The sequence below is a fragment of the Centroberyx gerrardi genome, chromosome 13 (genome assembly GCF_048128805.1).
Source record: "Centroberyx gerrardi isolate f3 chromosome 13, fCenGer3.hap1.cur.20231027, whole genome shotgun sequence".
Classification (NCBI taxonomy): Eukaryota; Metazoa; Chordata; class Actinopteri; order Beryciformes; family Berycidae; genus Centroberyx; species Centroberyx gerrardi.
In genome coordinates this window covers 10,334,710-10,361,746 of record NC_136009.1, presented here as the reverse complement: position 1 = coordinate 10,361,746, position 27,037 = coordinate 10,334,710, and the positions used below count along the sequence as shown (strand labels likewise).

The following is a 27,037-nucleotide window of genomic DNA, read 5'->3' as shown; positions in this document are numbered from 1 at the left end:
CATGAGTCAGAAGTGAACCAACACTACCATAGTACACAGACAGACCCAACAAAGCACCAAGGTGCCTCTGAAAAATGTGACAATTTGAAAGTCCTTATTCCATTCTGCATAAATAAATACATAGAATAGAGTATATTGAACCAATTCTAGTTACATAACAATAACAAAAAGTGATAGATGTATGTACGGATGCTCTTGTTTTTATCCGTTTCAGGGAATTGCTGTCCCTATTTTGTCCCATGGGAATCAATTCTCATGACAATTCATCCCAACATATTGCATTACCATAATCACCTATCATTGCCTTGGCCTGTTCTTTGATTGCAAACGCTTCTTATCTGCATTTCCAAGCTGACTGTGTGGTGACAATCAACTAAATTGAAGCCCTGTTAGTAAGTAATAGTCGAATTCTGCAGTACAAATACATGCTGAAGTGTTGAGAAATGGGAACACTAAGCAAACCTGAGATGGGAGAGGAAGGTGGACGTCATGAAGGGATTTTTCAACAAGACATAATAAAGTTTGGGTTGCGGTGCAGTGTGGGTCTGTCAGTGGTTTAATCCCCGGGGCAGCTGGGAAAATCTGAGCAGGAAAGCGAATTAGTAAATCTCTCTCTCCTCTCTGTCATCAACTACCATTGAGTTGCCCTTGAGTAAAACACTCCCATCTATTCCAGAGAAAACACTGGTGGTAGCAGCAGCCTCAAGGTGTGTAGTTACATAAATAGAATGTATCTTTAATATCAATACATGACTGTTTATTGGCTCCACTTCCTGAGAGAGGTTTAAGTCATATGATGAAACCTCATGACTCTGTGACCCCTGCATGGCTTGGATTACTAGTGGAGCTCATGGACTGGAAGAAGAAAACCTGATCTTTTGAGATGAATCAGTTTGATGTTATGCATTTTCTGATACTAAAGCAGCTGTAAATTTAGAAGCAGTAGTAGTAACACAAGTAGTAGTAGGCATATATTAAGCTCTCAGTTTGTAGTAACTTTTAGATTTTGAGAATAAAGTGAGTGGGATGATTTAGAGGCCTCCTCGTGTGCCTCTTCATCCTTACTCATGGATTTGACATGTGGTTTCACAATGAGATAAAAAAACATCCCGGCAGAGTGGAAGAGAAATTTGCCAAGTCATGCTCCGTGTTTGGGACTAGACCAGACAAATAGTCCTATTGATATCGCGAGAAGTGAGCCGGCGTATAAATTCCCCAAACGAGCCTGTCATCCCCTGCACTCTCTCCTCTCTCCAACTGCCGTGGTGTGAACTAAACTGAGGTATGTGTTACACAATACACTTCATCGAGTTTTGCTTTTCTATCGGTATACTATTCGATATAGGCATTATGTTTTGTTTATGCTTTCTTTTTGTTAACGTGGACGGTAGTTTGTTTTATTTATGCATCCACGCTGTACAGTTACAGGCTGCTGAATAGTTCAACAAGTGGTTTTTCAGAGGATGTTGAAGAGCCTGCTGTGAAACACCAGAAAGTCAAGCTTGTTCATCTAAATAAACCGCTTATTGTTTTACTTTATAACGTTATTCATTTAGCGAAAAAACGAATTCGCTGGTAGTCGAATTTTTGACTGAAAAGCTTCAATAAACAGGAAGAAGTAAGCGACTATTGTCACAGTTCTCATGGGGAAAAAAAAAAAAAGTTCCACATTTGCAGTTATTCGTCAATTATTAAGTGAAATACCAAAGTTAAGTGCGCCCGAGCGCAATGATTTCACCTTGACCAATGAACTCAGGTTATCGGATGCCTTGAATACGCGATACTGCAGACCTACGGGGGATTTGTTTGAGGCGAGAAACCTTAAGAAATCCATAACCCATATGCGGAAACACTTGTGGATTTACTATGAGAGAAGAAGTGGAATTGGTGCATGAGTTTCTGTTTTGGCTATGGCTAGTTTGCAAGGAAAATGCTAACGTTATGCGTTTAAATAATAACTGTCTGAGTTAAGCTTTAGCTTAGCCAGCCCTAACGAAAAATCACTGTAATTTCCCTATAATTTACATGTGACGACTTGTGCCTGTGGTAGTCAATAGTGAGTTTATAGTCACCACTTTATGTTTTTTTTTTATTTTTTTAATCTCTTCAGCTATCACTAATATTCTTGTACAGTAAGATTCCTATAGGGACTTAACGTTTTGCTGTGATATTGGTATAGTATCCTACTAAAATGTATTACAGGAATACTATTGTTCTTTTTAATCAGGGAGCTCATTCATTGTGTTGTAACACACTCCTAATGGTAGATGTATCATGCTTTCACAAGAGATTGCACAATTGTACTGTTTAGATGAAATCATATACAGACTCCATTTCCTTGTCCTGTAAATCAGTAAGGCTTGTGGTAAATGTATCTCACCAAAAAGTGATTTTGAGAAGAGATTGTGTGTAAGACAGCCACTGTTTCCTTGTCCTGTAAACCAGACTGACTGAAGATGGCTGCAGGCAAGGCACAGATTGGAAAGCTGGCCCCAGACTTCACAGCCAAAGCAGTGATGCCAGACGGGCAGTTCAAGGACCTGAAGCTGTCGGACTACAGAGGTAAATCTCATCCGCTGCTGGGTGGAGAACAGCTTTCATGGTGCTCACTTCTGAGCTGTGAATCACTGCTTTGTGTTCCCACTATGTATTGAATAGGCAACATTTACACTACTAAGGAAAAGAATATTAATTAAACTGTAATTATCATTGGTGCATCACTCAGTAGCTATTTTAGAGATTAATTGTGCGTCTCTCCTTGTTTGGGGTTTTTGTTTCTTTTGGTGCAGGGAAGTATGTTGTCTTTTTCTTCTACCCTCTGGACTTCACCTTTGTGTGTCCAACTGAGATCATCGCCTTCAGTGACGCGGCCGACGACTTCAGGAAGATCGGTTGCGAGGTCATCGGCGCCTCAGTCGACTCGCACTTCTCCCATTTTGCATGGTACTTATTGGGCTTTAGATTTTAAACACCCACACTTACTGTGTGTGTTCACTGTTACAAACTCTTAATGTTTTCTTTCTCCTCACAGGACCAACACACCTCGTAAGCAGGGCGGTCTGGGTGCCATGAAGATTCCCCTGGTGGCTGACACACGCCGCTCCATCTCCACGGACTACGGTGTGCTGAAAGAGGACGAGGGCATCGCCTTCAGGTGGGATTAACAATGTGGAGCTGTGCTGCACTTCCATGTTATGATTCCCTAGAGATAAGAAACAATGAGGCCAGTGTTGGTTTTCCTAACAATTCCCTTGTCTGCTTCAAGAGAGAGATAGTGTTGCATTTGTTAACTTATTATCAAATGCACCGCTCTAAAGATATTAGGGGATATGTGAGGCAGACCATGGATTTTCCGACCTCCTCTCCTACCTAAAATGTGGAAAAATCACCTGCTGCTCCTTTCAGAGCCTGGTATTCATTGCAAATAAACCTGGATGTAGGGATGGGAGGATATAAGATTTTATCTTTTATTGCGATAAAAACACTCAAGATAATTTTATCTTGGTGAATTTCCATTATCGGGATAATCGTGAATATCCTCACATGAGCGTGAATATCCTCACGAGTGACTTGAAAAAGCTGTCTAGCTCACTAACGTACAGTCCTATTGATTTCCTGATTTATTTTGAATAATGTGAATGCTTGGATATCAGGTTGATAGGTAGATTCTTTTTATTAATGGATTTTTTTTTCTCATTGTGATTACCTGCTGGGTGTTGGCGAGAGTCTGAATCTGTCCTTGTTTGTTTTTCACTAAAAAGGATGTTCACAAAAAAAAGATATGTGTCCTATGATGCAATAAAAATATTTGTTTCTTAACAAAATGTAAGGTAAAGTGATTCCAGTATGTTTTAGTGCCATTTTAAGAGTTTTAAGCATATTTTGATGATTATCAGGATAATATCGTGAATTGCAATTATTTTGGCCAGGATAATCGTGACATGAAATTTTCATATTGTCCCATGCCTACCTGGATGACTATGGGGGCTCACAAACCGCTCATTCACTTTATTTCAGAGGGCTGTTCATCATTGATGACAAGGGCATCCTGAGGCAGATCACCATCAACGACCTCCCAGTTGGACGCTCCGTCGATGAGACCTTGCGTTTGGTCCAAGCATTTCAGTTCACCGACAAGCACGGAGAAGGTAGGCTACTACTGCCATCCTCTGATGCTGCAGTTCTGCTAAAAATACAATGATAAAACCACACAATGCTATATAGTCTTAGGCTCAGTTGCATTAAACCAGTGCTTATTGAATTATTGTACGCTGGTCTGTTTCTCTTGAATCCCAACAGGACAGCAGTATTAATTTTGTTTTGAGTCTGAATCTGTAGATGAAACTGACTTTACAAAAGTCTTTATAATGTGCTATACTGTGGGAATATTGTAATTTAAATCCTCTTCTATGCTGATATCTTGCTCTCCAAACTGTTGCACTATCCGCATTACCCAAATGTGATTCTGCTGGTAATTAAACTCTTGTAATAAGCACCATACTTTCACGCATTTGGTTCCAAAGCTACTGGCAGTACTTCAGAGAGACTAGTTTATGTTATATACCATATTTGCCAGAGAGAGCAAAGGCCATATCAGCTCACTCAGGTTCAAGGGTTGCTCCTCTTATCAGGGCCTAGGTTAATCATAGTTTAATTTCATTAAAAGATAGTTGTGAGAAGGTCAAGTCGAGAAGTGGTTGTGGATTTGAAGGAAAATAATTCATTCTACTATGTTATGTAATGTGTTTCCATTCAACGAAGGTATCGCATAAAAGTTAAAAACAGTTTAAAAAGAATGCTAACCAGCACTGGTATTAAAATTACAAGACAGCCCTAGTTTAAACCCAGGCCAATTGGGGTTCTATATGTGGTTCCAAGTGGTGATTGTCTTTACTGCACCATCTACTGGACTAAGACTCACCTTTGGCTTATCTTTTCAGTCTGCCCCGCCGGCTGGAAACCAGGAAGTGACACCATCAAGCCAGACGTCCAGAAGAGCAAAGACTTCTTCTCCAAGCAATAAGGCCACAGCCACAGTCTGCAGCCTTCTGTAGGAGATTCAATCTAGAGATTACATTTCCCGAGAACAATATTTAAACCTGTCAGTCAACCGCTGTGCCTGTGGAAGAGTGGGTTGGGAGACATTTTTTTTAGCCAACATTGCCTATGTGTTGTGTATTTTCTGTAGCGTGGACATTATGACCAAATTATATTAATGTATAACTATGTTTAAGCTATTGTCTGTGCTAAATATCTATTTGTTCTTTTACATCCTTCCTTGCTAACATAAGATGAAAAGGACCCCAGAACAATGGCTAAGTATCTGAAAACATTATTGAAAGCTTTTCATTGGATTGAAGCGACAGATACCTCTCTTCATTAACTTGTGCTTTCATCTAAATAAAGAATATATAACACACTTCACTGTCTCTCCTGCCATTACACCATAAACATATTTGTTTGGAGAATTTTTTGTTTAGCATTGGATAACTTAGGGTGCCGCCAATACTGACATGAGGCGGCATCAGATGAGGATGCAACAACTTCTCTCATATTCCTCATATCCATTTTCTTATCAGTGAACAACTTCATAGACTACAAATCCTGGGGATATAAGGGATTTTACTAAAAAACTACTAGCGATTACTGTTGCTATTGTTTTTTTATCTAGTGCTGCATGCCATATGGTTGCCCACCCCTGATAGAGAAAAAAAGACCATTTAATTATACATTTTATTAAGAAAAGTTAACTTTTTAACTGTACTCTTCACTATAATTTCATCTCTATGCTTATTTCATAGTAGACATTTGGACCCAATTAATGTCATTCCACCTCTCTTTTTACTATTAGTCAATTAAAACAGCACAAGGCAGTTCTTTCACTGATAAATTACATTTTGGCTGCTTTTACTCCCCTACCTTGACTTAACACATTTGCATTGTAGTTGTTAGAAACGGTGATGAAATGAAAAAACGTAGCCCAATTAGGCTTGTCCTTCAGATAATTTATTACTACTAGTCTACTACTACTACTACTACTACTACTACTACTACTACTACTACTACTACTACTACTACTATCATTGTTATTATTATAAATACGCAATTTTTTTGGCGGGAATGAGTGAGTACAAGATCTGGCAACTCTACCTCCGAAATTTGAGTGGATAACCTGTTAGAGATTGAAATAGACGTATTAGAGGTACAGTTTGAAAAATATTCAATTAATCCAACAAGAAAATTCATCATATGGTTACTATTATAACGTTATTACGGAATAACGTTTTGTTGACATTAGCCGGCAGAGTTTGCCCTACCATATTCCAGTTATTAGCTAATTTATTTTTTGGCCTTACCAAGCTAACCGTCTCCATCAGAGACAGAATGGCAGCTGGGAAAATGTGCATCAGGAAGAATAAGGAGGATACCGCCGAGGTTTGACAATACCACACTGTAGCTGATGTTAATATGTGTACCAGTGGACTTACCGAGTCACTTTGTATGTCTGACACATCACAGTTTTATAACTTTAGCTTTTCAGTCCGTGTTGGAGGGCCCTCCGTAATTCAGTCAAGTTGCGCCATCGTGTGGCCTTACGAGTCCTGTCGAAGTGATTCATGTAAGGTTTGCTTCTGTCAAGCAATGTCTTTGTTTTTTTGTATTGAAGTGGACTAGTTTATTCCTGAACGACCTGAAAACCGAGCAGGCGTCCCTTGTCTTCGTCAAGAGGATGATGGCCCTGGCCGTGTCCTCCATCACCTACCTCAGAGGGATTTTCCCAGAGGATGCCTACAGATCTCGATACCTGGAAGGTGAACTTCAACAAAGCTGATGACACAGCAGTTTTCCCATAGATTTTCTGGAATATCATGACATTTTGAGAGGTGTATTGCACAGGGAAAAGTCGGGGATTGTGGAATTTTACAAATGGGTCACTCTACAGGAATACAGCCCAATGTATTTAACAACTTGTTTCACACATTCATTGCATTAGATGGTGGTTTTCAGCTGTTTTTCGCCACAGCAAGCCCAACTATAGTGGAAACCACTATTGTTTACCATGCTCCAGCTTAGTTCTGGAAAAGTCATGGGGTTTTGCATCAGGGCCGTGGTGGAAACCCTGTGATAGTCATAATAAGAATAAGGACAAGTATTGTTATTTTTAAGTCCTGTTTTATGTCATTTGTTCTTTGCCATTTGACCAGATTTATGCATCAAAGTTTTGAGAGAAGACTGCACCACACCAGGTGCCTGCAAAATTGTGAAATGGTAAGTGTCATAGATGCTACCAGAATGTGACATTAGTCAGGATCTGATTGGTTTGCCTACTGGCCAGCTCAATCACAAATTCACTTGACCTAATTTTCCAGCCAAACACATTTTTAGAAGAGTTAACCACCAAACAGTAAAAGATTGACCAGCACTTGGCTGGTGGCTCAAGTTAATTTCCCACCCTGATTAATGTTTTCAACCTGTCTTTGTCCAGGATGATGGGCTGCTTTGATGCATTAGAGAGGAAATATGTAAGTTAGTGGACCGTTGAGTATTTTGTTTGAATTCATATTATTTCATGAGGCCTGCCTGGGGTCATTTTGATCACTAATGCTACTACTTCCATTTTTCAATGTCTTCTCACAGCTCCAGATTGTGTTCATTGGGGTAAGTAAGTCAAATCAACAAAGCAATCTTTATATTTAACACACTGATTGACTTCTGTTTATCATGTTGAGTGTGTTTTTCTTATGTATGTATTTATTGACTAAAGCAAATTATCCTTTGGGGAAATAAAATATGCTCTTCTATAAAATAACTATTGCATTCTAGGTCCACACCAACCCAGATGACTCTAATGTAAGTTCTCTCCTGAAATACTGAAAAATTTGATTACAAACAGAAACACACTGTTATATTTTGTCAGATCATAATCTAGTGTGCACCCTGACCAATATTAAGAGACATTTACATCTCTTCTTCTCTCTTTGCAGTGCCTTATTGAGTCCTACCAGTTCAAATTCAAATACACAGAGAAGGGACCACAGATGGACATACTCAGGTGAATATCGTAAATAGCAGACAGACTTTGATACACTGGGCCTGTCCACAGGTCAAGGAAAGAAGAAGAGAGCTTTGTTGGCATTTGAGATTCCTTGGGTCACAACCAGGTGGACACTTTAACCATGGCTTTGACCATGGCCTTTTGGCTTTGGCTTTTTCAGAGCCAAACAAAACTCTCATCTTCACAAAATGTTATGGAAACAATTAAGCATAGAACTGTCGTAATTCCTCCTGTGTGAAATTCAACTACAGTCAATATATAATACAGTCTCTCCCATGTTATTTAATTGGCTGGGTTGGTATAATAACTTCCATGAACCTTTACCACAGGAACAAGAATGTGGAGATGCGGGTGACGATGGAGGACACCAAGAAGGCCTCCGTGATCCTCATCAGGAAGCTCTTCCTGCTTATGCAGAACCTGGGTGCCCTCCCCAACAATGTCCGCCTCACCATGAAGCTCTACTACTATGATGACAGTAAGACATATATCCATTAACATGTCTCTTATTGCTTTTTTGCCCAGCACCTGACCTCACTTTTTACATAACTATTCTTTGATTACAGTAGAAGTTTCTGGCGATCACATTTTTCAGGACAACACCTAGTTACACCTAGTTTGTGTGTTGCATAACGGAGACATCTCCTCTTGCTCTCCTTTCAGTCACCCCTGCTGACTATGAGCCACCGGGCTTCAAGGAGGGCGAATGTGACAGCCTGTGGTTTGAGGGCATGGCCGTGCACTTCAGGATGGGCGAGGTGCAGACGGCCTTCCACACCCTGAAGGTCCGTGTGGCAGTAGAGCAAGGCCGGCTGGAGAAGCTTCATGAAGGAAACCACTTGAGGGAGACCAAACAGGGTTCTGTGGAGCCTCAAAGCATCGTCTCAGAGCTGGGCAGGATCCAGGTGGGTCCCACACAAGTCAGAACTGGGATTATTGAAGTCCTGGAATTCATAGTAGTGTAGTTGAAAGCTAGCATGCTTATAATATTCCCACTATCTTTGTTATTATTATTCTCTCAGAAAACTTTGGACTCTTAACTAATTCTATTTATTAACTTTTCAAGTTGAAGCATGCGCACTCCCAGTTGTTTTGGCCCACACACTTTCTCCTGGAAACTGACTTTTCCAGTTCTATACCTTGTTCTTCTCACTATGTAGAACAGAAATTAGCTTTACTGTTGGGTGCAGCTTGCTGTCAATTTAGTATGGTTATCTGTTTCCACCTGGTTACAGGATCCTCATCAGAAAATAGCCGAAGAAGACCTGCCTTCTGAAGATGGTAAGGAAACATGAGACTACTGTGTTACCAAAGTGCAGAATTTGTTGAACATGAAATTGACTTTTCTCTCTACTTTAAACAGAGTCTGCACAGTTCAAGAAACCCCAAAAGCCCATGGCAAAGGTACAGTTGTGGTCAGGACACAATCATAGCACAATCAAATCAGATGAGCTAAAAGCGCTTTGTTTTGTGTTTGGAGTTTATGCAAACTGGAGCCCTGCATGATTATTATCCATTTTTCCACCTTAGAGAATGGGTGCTGCCAAAAATCTTGCAAAGAAGAAAAGAAGAATTTAGTCATGGCATCCCACTGAACAAGTGTTCTGTCAACAACATAAACCCAAAGATGAATGAAGTGTTTCTTCTTTTTATGGTAATGATTTACAAAGAATGTTTATGTAATGTTTATGCTGGTTGAGCAATTTCAACCTACCCACAAGGTGTGATGTTATTTTCAGTTCTAAATCATAAAAACATAAAATGTACAATCCAGATGAATTCAATATATTGTTCAAAAGTGCTGAGATTTTATTGTATTGTGTATATATATATATAAAATGCATCTTGTTTGCATTGTTAAAGAAATAAAACTTGACTTGTAAACATGTTTTCGTTTTTTGTACAATAGTGTAAAAATACATGTGAAATTTTCTCTACTTGAGTGCAGTACATAAAAAATACTAAGCAAAGCAAAATGGGGATAGTGCAACTTCCGTACCACAGTGGGCAATTGATATCTATATTGAACCAAGTGGAATCAAACAAGGTCCAATAAATACTAAGAGTGATCCCTGATTTGACCCATTTGGCATGGATGACAATCTTCATGTCTAATACTACAGAGTTAGAAATGAACGGGGGCTCTAGATGCTGGATGGATGTAGAGATCCCATCCCTGCTTTCATTCTTCCAATTCAAATGTGATATTTCCACTGTTCACCTCAGTTTCCAGAATTATTTGATTAGCTAGAAATAACATTTGCCTCAAATTCAGAAAATATCTCAGAATATGACGACTGATATCAGCACTCTTACTCTGAGCGCTAATGTTTTATAGACTAGTCCTGGCTGGTGGACATCCCATCTTAGTCCAGGCCGTTTGTTTCAGTCTCTGGGTTGGTGGCACTGGTCGAAGTTCCTCTGAATCTGCGTTTCTAGAAGAGGCTGTCCACATCACCCAACTCCACAAACACGGTCTTCAGCTGGGAGTAGAATTCAATGGTCACCTGGCCGTTCTCCCGCCCTATGCCTGGTAAAGTACAAGGATTACAACTTAACTGACCAAGACAATATGTGTGCCAGAAAGATTGCACAACTCCAGGACAATATTTGAAGGTTAATTTTGTATACTATTTGTGTTTGACAATTTACCCTACACTATCTGAATTGCCCTGATGAGGTAAACCCACCCATCTAGCACTCCAAGCAGACTAAAATCATCACTAGAATAATTTGCAAATGACATTTGGCGCAGGTCTGCCTGCTACAGACTAGACTGTACCTGACATTTTGAAGCCTCCGAAGGGAACCTCCACTGGGGTGATGTTGTAGTTATTGATGAAACAGGAACCAGCCTTCAGGTGTTCGACCACACGATGGGCTCGCCGCACATCCCTACAGGCACAAACATTCAGCTGCAAAACACCCTGTGTCTGGTTGGGTGTGGATTTCCCCTACCATAGTGTCTGTATTTAATGATCCATCAATGGTTATATTTTGAACTTTGCTGCACCTCCTGGTCATTGCACTGCTCTCACCCCAAATCTAGCTTCTTAGAAAAGGTTTAAGATGCATTCTCATGGCTTAAAAACACATTTTTTTGGCCTGTGAGTTTGTGTTACACATCTCACCACATGCCTACCTAGTGAAGACCCCTGCAGCCAGACCCAAGGTGGTGTCATTGGCTCTCTGCAGCACCTCCTCTTCTGTTTCAAAAGACAACACAGACATGACCGGGCCAAAGATCTCCTCCTTCACACAGGTCATCTCATCTGTGCAGTCTCCTACGGGATGGGAGAGAGAGAAAGAGAGAGAGAGAAAGAGAGAGAATGTGAAAACACTGGTGTGAGCAGTGACCTTAAAAAGTCACCCATCTGCTGTGCCTTCAGAAAGTATTGACCCCCCTCTGCTCTTTGCACATTTTGTGGTATGCATGCTGAATTCAAAATTGATTAAATTGATTGATTGATTGATTGATTGTTTGATTTTTTGTCAACATTCTACACAGAATACCCCATAATGATAAAGTGAAAACACATTTTTAGATTTTTTGTTTTTGCAAATTTATTGAAAATGAAATGCATAAGTAGTATTCAGCCCCTATGTAATACTTTGTAGCACCTTTGACAGTGATTATAGCTTTGGGGCTTATTGGATATGCCTGTATCAGCTTGGCACATCTAGGTTTGGGGATTTTTCTCCCATTCTTCCTTGTAGATTAGCTCAAACTCAGTCAAGTGATGGAGAGTGTTTGTGAACAGCTATCTTCAAGTCATTTTCCAATGGGATTCAATTCTGGGCTTTGGCTGGACTTTCAAATTCTTCTTCTGATGCCATTCCAGTGTTGACTCGGCTGTATGCTTAGGGTATTTGTCACTCTGAAGCAGGGTCTCCTAAAGAGTTTGTCTTTATTTATCTCTATCCATTGTTCCCTCTATCTTTACAAGTCTCCCAGTCCCTGCTGCTGAAAAGCCCCCTACAGCATGATGCTGCCACCACCATGCTTCACAGTAGGAATGGTGTTAGATGGGTGAAGAGCTGTGCATGGTTTCCACCAGGCAGAGCTTTGCATAATGGCTGATGAGTTCAATTTTTGTAATTGTATGTATGGAGGTGTGGAGGTATGAGGCTTACCCAGTACGCATGGAGTCATGTAGTATCCACCCTGGAGTTTGGGATCTGACGGGACGAAAGGTTCCCCTCCACACAGCACTGCGGCTCCCTAGAAGCAGTGCAGTGTTCATTTGGGTGAGACGTCCCACATACTGTGGCCTCATTTACAACACGGTCTAAATTTGTGTTACAAACTTGCAGACAAACTTAATGTTGTATAGCAAAAAAATATTTATTTTCAGTCATACCTCTTTCTTTGCCTGATCCACAAAGGCTAGGACCCGGTCCAGGTGCGGCCGGCTGACCAGCGCTCCCATGCGGGTGTGCTCTAGCAGCGGGTCTCCTATCTCAATCGCCCTGGTCCTCCTCACCACCTCCTCCACGAACTCAGGCAGAATCTGCCTCTGAACAAACACTCTTGTACCGTTGCTACACACCTGCCGCGGATTTAAGAAGAAATCAGCATCGCACAATATGCTGCCATGTGTGGAATCACATATTGTGTCAATAAAGTTCCTGCATGTCACTCTGGGTTATTGCACGAAGACGCCAAGATGCGATAGCATATGAAGACGGGGTATAAAGAGCACACACTACCTGGCCTTGAGACAGGAAGTTGGCCATGAGCGCTCCCTTCACAGCATTATCCAGATCACTGTCCTGAAAGATGAGCAGAGGAGACTTCCCCCCAAGCTCCAAAGTCACAGGCTTCACCCCCTCGGATGCCATCTCCATAATCTGTGGGCCAGGACGGGTCAGAGGAAAAGTCACATGGAGGGATATCTATTGACGGGACTGAAAACAAGAGCCTCAACAGATCTTTAGTTGCATACTGAATACTGCAATTGAAGAATCGCATCATTGTTAGGAGCATTTTTCAAAATTACATTTCTTTTTGTAAGATGAATACCCCTTAGTAAGTTATGGCCTTTTTTAATTTTTCTATTCAAGCGAACATACAGTGGACGTTAAAAGTCTACACTCCCTGAATCACAATTACAATCCCCAATTCTGATGTGGGGTGTGTCCCAAGGTCTTTCAGTTTTTCATTTTTAACACATTGAAAAGAAGTCTGATTTAACGAGTTTTCATCAAGGCCTGAAGATAATAAAAACTAGAAAACTGGAAAGGGTGTATAGACTTCTGATATCTTCTATATACGTCTCACTCACCTTCTTGCCAGTGGGCACGCTCCCAGTGAAGGAGACCTTCGCCACGTCAGGGTGGCGGCACAGTAAGCTGCCGGTCTCCTGGCCGCCCTGCACCACGTTGAACAGCCCCTCTGGAGCCCCGGCCTGGGTGTAGACCTCTGCCAGCATGACTGCTGTCACAGGCGTCACCGGCGAAGGCTTGAACACCATGGAGTTGCCTGTTTAAGTCGAGAAAAGAGAAAGATCATTCACAAGCAAGTAAGGACAATTCATATTCTGTGCGACCGACTCATCTAATCAATGATTTAAGTGTAAAGTCCCAGTTTATGTCTAACAGCTGATTACTTAAATGATCAGTTTTCTTTAATACTTTAGAGGAATCCCATACCACAGGCCAGGGCTGGAGCTGATTTCCAGGCAGCTATCTGGAACGGGTAATTCCAAGCACCGATGCCCGCACACACTCCCAGAGGCTCCCTGCGTGTGTAGGCAAAGGACCCGCCAGGCAGCTGGACATGCTGGCCTTGACAGGTTAAAACAGAAGCATAAAATGAGTATCAATAATAATAACCATAATAATAATAATAATGATAAAATAAGTACAGCAGTTTTTTAAAAGTAAGTTGACCAAGTGCTTACCAATCAAGACAAACAAGACACAGCAACAAGGTTATACAAGAAAAGAAGAGTGGCAAAAACAACTACATAGCTGTAGGTGGGGGGTGAAGTTATAGCAACAAACCATTAGTGGAGAAATATTGTTTCATAAAAGCATCCCATACAAAAAAGTTTTATAAAAATCATAAGGTCTGCCCTCTATGATTTGGATGTTTTGCATTATACAGTATATGATACCTATAAGTTTAATAGTATGAAAGTGGCCACTTTGATAGTGAGAAACTTATAGTAAGCCATATATAACTATATACCAAGATTCATGCATCACTTATAGTATTATTTTCTAGTCTCACTTATATGGGTGGCTTCTAAGTTACTTTCTATCAAAGTGTCTATCAAAGTGTCCACTTATAGTAAGTACTATATATAACTTGTAGTTATATATAGTAAGAAACACAGCTTGACATGAAAGGTAGAACACATACAAATCTTGTTAGATTTTTGTGAATCTTTTCCATGTGGGATGTCTGTAGAAATAGGTCTTAAGAAACTAAAAGATGACACTGATTCTGCAAGGTGTTACTGAAAAAAGCAAGCTTACTCACTCAACCTATTCTGGGTATAAAAAAATACTGACACTGCAAGTCTTCATAGTGGACACCAGCAGCATCATGCATTTAGCCTTCGCTGCCTGTACAACTTAAACTCAATCATCTCAATGATTTTGATCTGAAAAGTAAATCCCATCTGAGATCAGTGTTCAGACACTCACACATTTCATATTATGGACCAATGTGTATATCACCATACACTGGTCAAGTGGCAAGGCATGATTCAAACTAAAACCTGTAATTAATAATGGGGATAGATTACATATTTTATGTTGAAAAGCCTCACCTCTTAAATTTGCCTCCTGTTAAGCAGCGAAACGGCGCTAAATGAATGTGTACAGAGCAGATGAGGCTTAATCCCAGTTTTTGTCACATTTTATCTAGTAACCCGTAGGACAAGACTAACCAGAGAGACTAGCTGTGTACCAACCTGCCAGAGTGCTGGCCAGCCCTGAGTAGTACTCTATACACAGTCTGGCAGAGTCCACATCCAGACGGGCCTCTGTGATGGACTTCCCATTGTTGATCACCTCCATCTCTGCTATCTCCTCTCTCCTGCTCTGTTCACAGCAACCAGGGTAAATTCACACACACATAAAAAAAAAGATGTATTGTTGCACAGCATAGGTGTCAAGTAGATAGTAAAATCAAAGAAAGAAAACCTACAGTTCAATGTAGCTTGACTATATACTGTATAGCTATTCCCACTCTCAAGAACTCTAGTATGCATTCTACAATTTACAATTTAAACCATCTTCAAATTTTCAAATCAGCAGCAGCATAATGGATCACAGTTGGAAACCAGGCCCAGGATTTATGATTAATGCACTCTGCAACAACTCCTGTGCATTTTTTGTGCCAATTTATGTATTCCCGAGATTAAAATATACAAACAACAAATGAACACCTCAATGATATGGGCAGCTTCTATCATGATCCTTGCCCTCTCCATGCCAGACATCTTGCTCCAATGGCTGAAGGCCGACTTGGCATGGTTCACAGCCTGGTCGACCTCCACGGCACCACATGGCTCCAAGTGGCACAAGACGCGCCCTGCAAAGTGAAACATATGATGATTACAAACAGCCAAGAACACAGGTTAAATATAAATACAACAGGTTACACCATTTCTGTTCTGTTCTCTTTTTATTTATCCATTTATTTAGTGATGATTCAATGTGATTCATACTTCCATATATATGATTGTGAGTGGTGATAGTGAGTTCCATATATGGAGTGGTGTTGCTAAAAATCAACAAGCACTCAGTTGAATTTCCCTGGATAAATAAAGGTTTAAAAAAAAACTGCTGAAAAATAAGCTACCCAACTAAAATTCAAAATGTCAAAACAACCCTTTAAAATACAGCATAAGATTACATTGTATCTTCTAACCTAGAAACCCCGAAGGACACATAGCCTACACATTTTCACACAGCAGCGATCAAAGTCCAATGCGATAACAGTGTCAAACAACAGGCCGAGATAAAAGTCAGCATTAGACCTGTTCTCTACCTGTTGCAGGTTCGTAAACAGACTCGTTGCTTTTCTCGTTGCTCCTCATTCTCTTCCCTCCCCAGAAGTTCAGCGGGACTCTGATGTCCACAGCGCCCGAGGAGGCGCATCGCAGCGCCGCCAGAGGAGCGGCAGCGGGCCGCCGCCGCAGGGACAGAGCCAGCCTCCGGAGCATGACACTTCACAGGCTCTGCTGGGAGGTCAGGGGGTATCTGGAACAGGTCAAAACATAGATGTTGCACATTCATACTACTATGAAACACTTAATAAACACTACACCAAGATCAAAAATGTGTCAACCCCAAACCATTTCCACTCAACTGCAGCAACACCTACACTACATGCTGTTTCCTCGCGGTGTCGTTTCAACTGTGTTTGACTATTAAAGCGTCTGCATTATACTTACCAGTGCAGCCTACTTCACACAAAATGCTGTTTGGTAAATGGTGTATAACAACGTTCAGTGTTGCAACTTTTAGGTACAGCTTTTCTTCTTCGTCTTCTTTAAGATTTGCGGCAGAGTAGACGCAAGACGGCGTGTTACTGCCCTCCACAGATCAAAACTCGTATTGGCATCGAGTTTTCAAAGAAAAGGAAGAGACCCGACCATCTGCTAATAATCAGAATCAGAATCAGAATCAGCTTTATTGGCCAAGTATGTACACATACAAGGAATTTGACTCCGGTTTTTTCGTTGCTCTCAATGGACAACAAAATGAACAGAGGTAAACCTAAACATCTAACTACTATGCACAAATATATGCATATATATAAAAAAGTATTAAAAAAAGTATATATATATATATACTTATATGTAAACAACACTAGGACAATAGTGCAGAGTGCAAAGATGCTGGAATAAATGCTGGAATAAATATTATATATTATATACACGAATCAGATATTGTACAGATGATGATGTTGGGGAGGAGGAGCAGGAGGAAATCCCTGGTCTGGGCCTTTCACTCCTGTTTTTTTGGAGGGGGGGGGGGGTAATTATATACATGGTGATGATGGGGGAGGAGGAGCAGGAGGAAATCCCGGGTCTGGGCCTTTCACTCCTGTTTTTTTGGAGGGGGGGGGGGGTAATTATATACATGGTGATGATGGGGGAGGAGGAGCAGGAGGAAATCCCGGGTCTGGGCCTTTCACTCCTGTTTTTTTGGAGGGGGGGGGGGGTAATTATATACATGGTGATGATGGGGGAGGAGGAGCAGGAGGAAATCCCTGGTCTGGGCCTTTCACTCTTGGGGGGGTAATTATATACATGAGGTAGGTGTTACAGGTTTATTGCACAGGGATAGTTTCTGTCACTGTATGACTGATTTAAGTGTTCATCAGAGTGATGGCCTGTGGGAAGAAACTGTTCTTGTGTCTGGTTGTTTTGGCGTACAGTGTTCTGTAGCGCCTACCACAGGGGAGGAGTTGGAACAGGTTGTGTCCAGGGTGTGATGGGTCTGCAGTGATCTTTCCTGCCCATTTCCTGACTCTGGAGATGTATAAGTCCTGAATGGAGGGCAGGTTGGCACCAATGATTTTTTCTGCAGTCCTGACTGTCCTTTGCAGTCTGTTCCTGTCCTGTTTGGTGGCCGATCCAAACCAGACAGTGATGGATGTGCAGAGAACAGACTGGATTATTGCAGAGTAGAACTGGATCAGCAGCTCCTGAGGCAGGTTGAACTTCCTGAGCTGGCGTAGGAAGTACATCCTCTGCTGGGCCTTTTTGATGTGTGTGTCTATGTTGGACACCCACTTTAGGTCCTGGGAGATTGTGGATCCCAGAAACCTGAAGGTTTCCACAGCAGACACGGTGCTGTTGAGTATGGTGAGGGGGGGGGGGGAGTGTTGGGGGGCTCCCTCTGAAGTCCACTGTCACCGACCAACCGTTGTGTCGTCTGCAAACTTCAGGAGTTTGACAGATGGGTCTCCTGAGGTGCAGTCATTTGTGTAGAGGGAGAAGAGCAGAGGGGAGAGCACACATCCCTGGGGGGCACCAGTGCTGATTGTCCGGGTGCTGGATGTGATTTTCCCCAGCCTCACCTGCTGCCTCCTGTCTGTCAGGAAGTCTGTGATCCACTGACAGGTGGAGGCCGGCACAGCCAGCTTGGTGAGTTTGGAGCGGAGGATTTCTGGTATGATGGTGTTGAACGCCGAGCTGAAGTCCACAAACAGGATCCTTGCGTATGTCTGCATCATCCACTGACCTGTTTGCCCGGTAGGCAAACTGCAGGGGGTCCAGCAGGCGGCCTGTGATGTCTTTCAGGTGGGCCAACACCAGTCTCTCAAAGGATTTCATGACCACAGATGTCAGGGCGATGGGCCTGTAGTCATTTAATCCTGTGATAGAGGGTTTCTTGGGGACCGGGATGATAGTGGAGCGTTTGAAGCAGGAGGGGACTTCACACAGCTCCAGTGATCTGTTGAAGATCTGTGTAAAGATGGGGGCTAGCTGGTCAGCACAGACTTTCAGGCAGGAGGGTGACACGCCGTCTGGGCCTGGTGCCTTCCTGGTCTTCTGTCTCTGATAAGGCCACATCCACACTAATACGTTTTCGTTTTAAAACGAAAACGATCTCCGTCCACATGAGCGTCCTCTTCACAGATCCTGAGTGCAGGTGGAGGGTCAGTGGGGAGGGGTGAGGGGGTGCAGATGGTTGTGTGAGGTGTGAATGTGGGCTTACCAAACCTGCAGTAAAACACATTCAGGTCGTCGGCCAGTTGAAGTTTCTCCCCAGTGTTGGGGGATGGTCTCCTGTAGTTGGTGATTTCCTGCAGGCCTCTCCACACTGACGCCGGGTCATTGGCTGAAAACCTGTTTTTCAGCTTTTCAGTGTAGCACCTCTTTGCTACTCTGGTCTCTTTCATCTTTCGTTTAGTCCTGAATCTTGAGTTATGAAATAGGCTAATGCCTCCCTCTTTTTTTGTCATTGTTTCACTCTTCTTGCCATTTCTTTTTAATCCCTTTCCAATAGTACTTACTTACTTGTTATTGTAGTCTGCCCATCAGAGGTTAAGAGCTACTTTTTCTTTACTTAGAGCATTTTTGCAAGTCTATTGTTACCCTGAACTCCAGAGTGTCCTGGAGCCCATACAAACGCAAAGTCACAGCTCAACTTCTCAGTTCTATACAGAATAGAGAAGATAAGAATCTCATTAATAAGGTCAGGCCGAGCCTGTGCAGAGACACTCTTCACAGCTAACAAGGCAGCTGATGGATCAGAGCATATAACAACATTAGTTGGTCTTACTTACAGATTAGATCCATTAGTTCAGAGGCAAAAACTGAAGTTCCACCTGTGATCCGCATGCCTTGTTGGATTTCAAGTTGAGCTAGCCTATATAAAAACCAAACCAAAAACCAAACACTTTTCCACTCTCTGGATCCTTAGATCCGCCAGTAGAAATCTGTAGGTGAAATCCCCATGATTGTTTAAATAACCCTCGACACTGACATCTTTATCTTTCAGTTGTAATAATCATGGATGTATTAAACTGGTAGGTAATAATAGATCAACTTCTGGTTCTAGTGGATCTAGCAGTAGGCGGGACAAATAAACAACGGTGCTCATTGGCTGCTCAGTCACTAGAGCGTAACAGACGATTGGATACTTTTATGGTCGATCACAAAAAAGAGGCTGAGAAAGAAAATAATCTAAATTAATAATGTAATTACATGTTACCTGCTCGTATGTCATGGTTAAGATACATTGAAATGCAATGCAAATTAACTAATTTCTACAAAATTACGCATTTATAGAATGAGCTGAAGTAATATAGGCGGAGCTACGGGCTAGTGATCCTCCAGCACAGACGTCCAGCCGGCACATTGCAAGTATGGCCGGGGACAGTGAGACACATCTAAGGGACCGAGGCGAAGACAATAACGTTATTCGACAACCTTTCCTCATCGGTGTGTCCGGGGGCACCGCCAGCGGCAAGGTCGGGGCTCTAGCTAGCTAATGTGACGATTTCTGTGAATTGTCATGTCTAGATTTTGAGTTAAAACATGTCGGAGAGCCGCTCGGCAGCCGTGTGCTAGTTGACCGCGTGGCTCAGCGGCGTAATTGATTGACAGCTCTACAGCGCTACCATCTGTTTAACCATACAGATATCCATCAGTAGCAGTTTAACTTAGCGCGTTTGCCCACTAGCTATTGTACTCAACTTTAACTTTGTGTAATTTGTGTTTTTTCTTTTCATACGATGCCGTTTGTTAGACTAGACTAGACCAGACTAGACTGCCCTGGGACTACGTGGTGATCATTGATCTTAGCTTAGCTAGCTTCCTAGCTAAATTCCATCACATACTAGCAGCAGTACCGGTATGCCAAACAAAGCAGATTTCGTTTGATAGCTAATGTTAGCTAGCTAGCCTCGAGGCTAGCTAAACTGTGGCCGCTTGTATTTTGCAAACAACGCCCGCCGCTATTATCGCTTATTTGTTTCCCATGTGATGTCCTTTAAGACATGTTCATAAACAACGGCTAAGTTACACCTTAGTAAGAAAAAATTGGTATTGTATGCCGTTATTTTTCTGACTCAATCAGTTCATGTAACATAGTTTACTGAATGGTAAACAACAACACACCGGCGCCAGCGGGAAGATAGCAGCTCTGAATCCGAATAGGATGTGATTTGTATGAAGCCATCGCGCCCACTTTCCTTTGTTCTTATATGTAATAAATGCAGTAACAGATATTACCCAGGTGGACAAGTGCAGTTTTACGTCTCATTTGAGGTTTTGGCCGATTAAACGGAGACAAGTTTTTTAATTTTTTTAAAGAAAAGTAAAGTAGCATTTATTAACCTAGATTTGCCTTTTAAGGACGGCTGCGTGGGAGGGCCAGACTAGCGGTAAGCGAGTCACTTCCCTCCTCTCATGCCAATAAAATGACGCAAGCACATAAATGGGTCTCTTTAGAGACGTCACGAGGGTTTCTGTTATGAACTGCGGCGTATTCTGCGCCTGGTCGGTGCCAAACAATGAACGGCACCTCGCGTAAACCGGACACGCGAATGCAGCGTGCGGGCGCCGGTGACCGTCACGGCCAAGTTCATAATTCATTAGATTAAAGCGACGACTACTTTCCTTTGTACACATAAAAATAACCGTAACCAGACAGTACATTTTCTTGTACATGTTCTTTTATTGTGCATTACTGAATTATGTGACTGAAGACTGGAGTCTTTCACTGTGCCGCGTTCCCCCTCCTATTTGACCCAGATATCCTCATCAAGTTAACCCTTGGCACCAAGTCAATGTTTTCCTCCTTGAAAGCCCCCTACAAGGGGCCGCGCGAGGGGGTTGCGATAATTGTTGACGCCAGGCCATGGTCGGGCTTAGTTAGGAACTTGGTTCATGTTTTTTTCCCCGTCCTCCTCTGCCCTAAGGTGCTAGATCACCCAGTTTTCATTGAATCAATGATGTAACTTTAGCCTCCTTGTCTGAAATGTAGCACCCACCTCTGTGTAGCGGTAAACCAGTGCAAATGGCACCCAGGTGCTTTGTATTTTCATGCGCCTGCCTGGTCATTCAGTTTCTTTCCATTTCCATTGCTGACGTTGAGTGATTGAGGGGTGAATTGTCTTTTTGTGTTAATACAGAATAGCATTCATTTGCTTTGCTTTATCCATAATGATTAGTAAAACAGTTGTGTTGGACGTGAGTGTAGATGGCCTCATAAGAGCCACTGCAGGGTGAATGTCTGATGTGCTCCAAGTCAGGCCTTCTCAGCTTAGCATTTGGGTGTGTGCTGACATGACCTCCTAGCTCCCGAGTGGGGGCGTCCAATTTCATTGTGGCACATTTCGTGGATACAAAAGCACCATAGTCTGGTGCTGCTGGAGAATGCCCAGTCAGCATTGGCAGGAGATCCATTTATTTCGAGTGAGGTCAATGAGGACAAAGATGGTGGGTCACAGGACAGTTCACCTGAATCTGTGTTCAAATTAATGGATCAAAGTGCTGGTAAAATTTGGCTGTGAATAAAGTATTTAAATATTATAAATGTTGCGCCCATTCCACGTGTATTGAATTTAAACAAGGTACCATTACAGCAGTTTCGTCAACTATTTTAACTCCGCAATGCTTTCACTTACCATTCATATCTAGGTTGCTGATGGTGAGGAAATAGATTTTGTACTATATCAGCTCCCTTGTGCATTTTTGGATTATTTTTCCCCCTCCATGTATCCAGGCTGTCCATGCTTAGTCATCCTTATTGATTTTCTGCCTTTTGTGTCTTTCTTCCCGCAGTCATCTGTGTGTGAGAAGATCATGGAGCTGCTGGGGCAGAACAAGATTGACCACCATCAGCGGCAGGTGGCTATCCTCAGCCAGGACAGCTTCTACAGGGAGCTCACCCCAGAGCAGAAGGCCAAGGCACTTAAGGGCCAGTTCAACTTTGATCATCCAGGTACTCAAAACACGGGATAGTCGATGGCACAGCTCATGCACTGTGTGTGCACCAAAAGTTTAGATTACTTGCAGTAGGAATATGTCTGTCACCGCCCTAAACCTTTGCCTGAGTTGCAGCGTGGGTGTGGATCTTTTGGAAGTTTATAAACTTAAAGGTACTCTGTATAGACAGTTGTAAGGCTTGTGGAATTCAGAATAGCTGAGGCTGCCCCAAGGTTGTACAGATTAAAATGAAGGCTGGTGTCACATGATGTTGCCAGGCCATGAAAAGCAGACAGAGTGGCAGTGGTGGAATAGACTGGACAAAAAGGACAAAAAGCGATACATGGCCATGCGAGTCACTCTTAAAGCTAGATCTTGTCTTTGATTCAACCTGGCAAAATGTAAATTGCCCGTGTGATATGAAAATCTTCATATACTAAATCGAGGCTCGTGTTAAACAGCATGTGCAGGGCTTGCCATGCTGCCACGTTGCTGATAGCTTCCCAAACACATTTTGGCAGAAGCATACCCGATCCATTTTTGGAGCCGGTCTTTGCCCCCCTATCACTCCTGCTTCCTTTCTCAGCTGATCTGAATCCCCCCAGTCAGCAAGCCTTCCCTAGAGGCAGCTGCTGTAAGACTGAACCCAGCAGCTGTTACACGAAAGTGATTCCTCAATTTCCAAATGTGAGACTGCATATGTGAAGAAGTGTGGTTGTCCACGTGCGCACAGCAGGCGGGTGTGACTGGCTTTAGGCAATATGACATCACACGAAGATCACAACTGATCATTTGTCTGTTTCTGGTCCTCAGATGCCTTTGACAATGAGCTGATCATGAAAACACTGAGACAGATTCTGCAGGGGAAGACTGTCCAGATCCCAGTTTATGACTTTGTCACCCATTCCAGGTGAGCACCCATCTATTGCCACAGCTCCTGCTTCGCCAGTGTCTACCTTTTCGTGTCCCCTGCACCGTAGATTACAAGTTCACCCTATAGGGGCTATTCCTGTCCAACAGGTTCCTGTCCCTTGATTTAAAACTTGATTATCTAATTGCATTTTCAAGATGCGTTACCACATAACAAGTTGGCTGAATGTTTCTAGTTTTGATGAAAAAGAGCGATGTCTGTTTGTGTTCCAGGAAAGAGGAGTTTGTGACGGTGTACCCAGCTGATGTGGTCCTGTTTGAGGGCATCCTGATGTTCTACTCCCAGGACATCAGAGATCTCTTCCAGATGAAGCTGTTTGTAGACACGGACCCAGACACACGACTCTCACGTCGAGGTTTGTGGGTGTGGCTGAGTGCGTGGGTTATATGTTGAATCAGTATATTTACATTAGAGGTGCACCACTACCGATTTGTCATAACTAATGAGTACTAATCGGAGTACTAGTCAATTAACATTACTACTAAGTATCATTCATGCTGCGTATTATTGGCTTATTCTAAAAAAATGACAGAATTGATTGAGGTCAAATCAAAAAGAAAATGAATTGATAAAATGGAAAAAGGGGCTACATATCATGCATTACAGTTGCTTTTCTAAAAAGTACTATTCACAGCATTTATTTATAACACGATTACGTAACACCTCTTCCATAGAACACTGTAACAAATGTGGTATTTTGAAGGCAGACTCTCCTCACTTCTGGTCTTACTCTTGCTGCTTTGCCTCTCTCAAAAGTGCCAGAAACAGCTAGGCTTGGCACAGAGGGTAGTTTGCTTCAAAGACCTCAAAGAATCGCTGCACTGGAGACACCTTTCCTTTCGTCAGAACACTATTTTAGCATGCAAAAGTGCATGTCACTAAAATATCTGTATCTGGACAGTTTTGGGACAGTTTGCTCGTAGTACCTGGGGCAGCTGGATCAGCGCCAATCCCCACAGTGCAGATACTATCTCTGCACCTCTAACTTACGTAATTGTGGTTACGTAGTTGTTGGTGTAGATTGACTTGGGTAGTTTTATGTTTGCTTGTCCTTTTTTTTTAGATTTTGACGACAGCTTGGTATTTCTAATATGCATCTTTTTGTGCTTTCTTTGTTTCAGTCCTCAGAGACATCAGCGAGCGCGGCAGGGACCTGGAGCAGGTGCTGACACAGTACATCACTTTTGTTAAACCGGCCTTTGAGGAATTCTGTTTACCAGTAAGTGCCTTTTGCTAGCTTGCCCACCATCTGTAGTTGCGGCTTACACATCTGGCTGTGAGGAAGATTTTGTTTGTGGTAATTTTTAAGCGTTGAACTCATCTTTGTTTCTACCAGACCAAGAAGTATGCAGATGTGATCATTCCACGAGGAGCAGATAACCTTGGTAAGGCCCCAATTATGATAATGTAAAGGAAATTGGCTATTATCTGGCATTATTACATTGCATTTGTGCTGGTGAAGCAGGGGAAAGTTTCTCTTGAGGATTTCCTTGTTGCGGTGGCCTCTTGGGTTTTCTCTGGGTGTAACCTTGTCTCTCTCTCTCTCTCTCTTCAGTGGCCATCAACTTGATAGTGCAGCACATCCAAGACATTCTGAACGGCGGCCTGAACAAGCGTCACAACGGCTGCGTGAACGGTCACAGCACTCCACGGCAACGACGGACATCCGAGTCCAGCAGCCGGCCACATTGACCTCACCACGCCTCTCTCCCCGGGGAAGAGGGGGCTGCGGGGGGGTAGCGCTGTAAATAATGCCTGATGGCATCACTGTATTTAAGAGGAAAAAATGGAACAAAAGAGATGCAAAACGAATTGCAATGCCTTTATTATTATTATTATTATTATTATGACTACTCTTGTTATTAGTTACTTTTATTGTAATTGTTGAACTTCATTTAGACTTCTGTCAGGGGGGTAAAAAAGGCTCTTGCTGTTTTTTTGCGATGAGACCGCGGGTTAGAAGTGACCCTGTGCATTTTCCTCCCATATTACAACATTTTGTTTTTATGTATCCCCTGCTGCTACATGGAAATTCTTGCAGTTAAATGAATAAAAGAGGGGGGACAGTTTTTTTTTTTATTTTTTTTTTATTTTAATTTTAAATGTCTGATGAAACTTGAACCCCTTATGGCCGGGGAACTTGATTAAGTTTGGATGGGTTCCAAACGGAAGGATCTTGATTGGGAGATGAGTTGAAAAACCCAGGGTTGCACTCTTGTTTTTCTGTTGACAATCTTGGGAGTGTTTCCTATTCCTACCCTTTCTCAGTGTTTTGAGTTCCCTCACTGTGTTTTGTGTGTAATATATTACACCAGAGGTCTCTGTGTTCAACACATGCAGCCCCTCCACCACATTCAGTCTGCATAATCCCTGCAACAGCACGGCTCCACACTACATGATTTTACAGCTCTGATTGCCACATGTATAAATAATGACTTGAAGTACTGGAGTAATGGAGCCAAAAGCTGAGAGGTTCACATGATTACTGCTATATTAACTCCAGAGTCCTAAGTCCAGAGTGTTATGGGTGTTGTTACATTTTTTGGGGCACTTCTTTCCCCCTCTATTCATTGGGCTAGTGGTGTGCAATATTAACTTTCCCAATCAAAACTCAACTCAACATATTTCCCCATCCCAGACAGGGTAATTGAACTTTGCCTATATTATTTACATAGTGCATTTAATAATCCGTAATTTAGATGAAGCAAATTTTGTTACCATACGCAAACATTCAGCTCTCAGTTGAATTAAAATATGGTGTTACATATATATATTCTCAGGTTGACACTACCATTTTGAGTGCGGAGATGTTAGAAAAGGTGTGATGAGGGGGATCAGTACTACAGCAATACCAGTCATGCCAGGCGTGTGGCCATGAACCACCAAAACCTACCACAATGCCTCTGCAAAGTTGCCTCAGGTTAAACTATAAGTATCCACGATATAAACCTTATTCCATTCTAACATTAGGTTATAATAAAACTGTCTGTCAAATAGCTTTTCTATTCCATGTGCTGTATTTGTTGTGTATAATGCTATTGTTGAGTGAATGATTTGTACCACATGATTTGTACCGTATGGCTGTTGAATTGGCTTGGGGGCGTTGGATGATTTATAACAGAATGACATTGTCACTTGCTTTAATGGTCAATAAACTGATGCAGCCGAGCGGCCTTGTCTCGCGTATATGAATTATACATAATGGTTTTTTTTTTATGAAAGGAGGGCTATGAATTAGACGCAAGTTACTGGAAAAGTAATTTGAAGGGACTTTGAAGGGCGCTTGACAGTTTACCAAATGAGGTTCACTACATGTGGCTCTTCAGTTTCCATTCAGTGTGTCCAGTTTGCCCACTTGAGGGCGCAATTGACTGCGGAAGTTATGCTCCCTTCAAATGCTGACGGAAATATGGGCGACCCAACCAGCAAAACAACTGGAAATGTCGGATTTTCAGTGCTACGGGAACTGTCGAGGTGCGCCGTTTAGGTTACTTAGAGCACGGAAGCCGTGCAACAACCGATGGTAAAAGTGATGTATTCAAGGCATTTTGGCTAATATATTTATTAAAACATAAGTTACAAGCACGATGCGCGTTTTGTCCTTTCATTAAAGTGCAGCACAAAGCAAGTCCGTGCTGCCTGACG

General features: G+C 42.3%; 4 protein-coding genes across 4 annotated transcripts; 3 read left to right on the top strand and 1 right to left on the bottom strand.

Moving 5' to 3' along the window:
- Positions 1-1,161: 1,161 nt before the first annotated feature.
- On the top strand, positions 1,162-5,419 carry prdx1 (peroxiredoxin 1). Its single transcript, XM_071917657.1, has 6 exons — positions 1,162-1,282; positions 2,446-2,562; positions 2,790-2,943; positions 3,032-3,154; positions 4,018-4,148; positions 4,941-5,419. The coding sequence occupies exons 2-6, from the start codon at positions 2,457-2,459 to the stop codon at positions 5,021-5,023; spliced, it is 597 nt and encodes a 198-aa protein (XP_071773758.1). The 5' UTR covers positions 1,162-1,282; positions 2,446-2,456; the 3' UTR covers positions 5,024-5,419.
- A 965-nt stretch (positions 5,420-6,384) lies between these two features.
- Positions 6,385-9,682, top strand: zte38 (zebrafish testis-expressed 38). Its single transcript, XM_071917671.2, has 12 exons — positions 6,385-6,435; positions 6,668-6,812; positions 7,206-7,269; positions 7,487-7,523; positions 7,639-7,659; positions 7,825-7,851; positions 7,986-8,053; positions 8,386-8,534; positions 8,720-8,961; positions 9,292-9,337; positions 9,420-9,460; positions 9,587-9,682. The coding sequence occupies exons 1-12, from the start codon at positions 6,385-6,387 to the stop codon at positions 9,632-9,634; spliced, it is 939 nt and encodes a 312-aa protein (XP_071773772.1). The 3' UTR covers positions 9,635-9,682.
- A 19-nt stretch (positions 9,683-9,701) lies between these two features.
- On the bottom strand, positions 9,702-16,268 carry aldh9a1b (aldehyde dehydrogenase 9 family, member A1b). The gene is made up of 11 exons (XM_071917670.2): positions 16,062-16,268; positions 15,457-15,602; positions 14,980-15,109; positions 13,709-13,843; positions 13,342-13,538; positions 12,767-12,907; positions 12,418-12,606; positions 12,191-12,278; positions 11,199-11,340; positions 10,839-10,951; positions 9,702-10,586 (listed from the first exon to the last, which is right to left on the bottom strand). Exons 1-11 carry the CDS (start codon positions 16,234-16,236, stop codon positions 10,492-10,494), a joined length of 1,551 nt encoding a protein of 516 aa, XP_071773771.1. The 5' UTR covers positions 16,237-16,268; the 3' UTR covers positions 9,702-10,491.
- A 3,613-nt stretch (positions 16,269-19,881) lies between these two features.
- Positions 19,882-26,560, top strand: uck2b (uridine-cytidine kinase 2b). The gene is made up of 7 exons (XM_071917664.2): positions 19,882-20,000; positions 22,318-22,477; positions 23,275-23,371; positions 23,605-23,747; positions 24,514-24,611; positions 24,729-24,777; positions 24,948-26,560. Exons 1-7 carry the CDS (start codon positions 19,896-19,898, stop codon positions 25,082-25,084), a joined length of 789 nt encoding a protein of 262 aa, XP_071773765.1. The 5' UTR covers positions 19,882-19,895; the 3' UTR covers positions 25,085-26,560.
- The last annotated feature ends 477 nt before the right edge of the window (positions 26,561-27,037 follow it).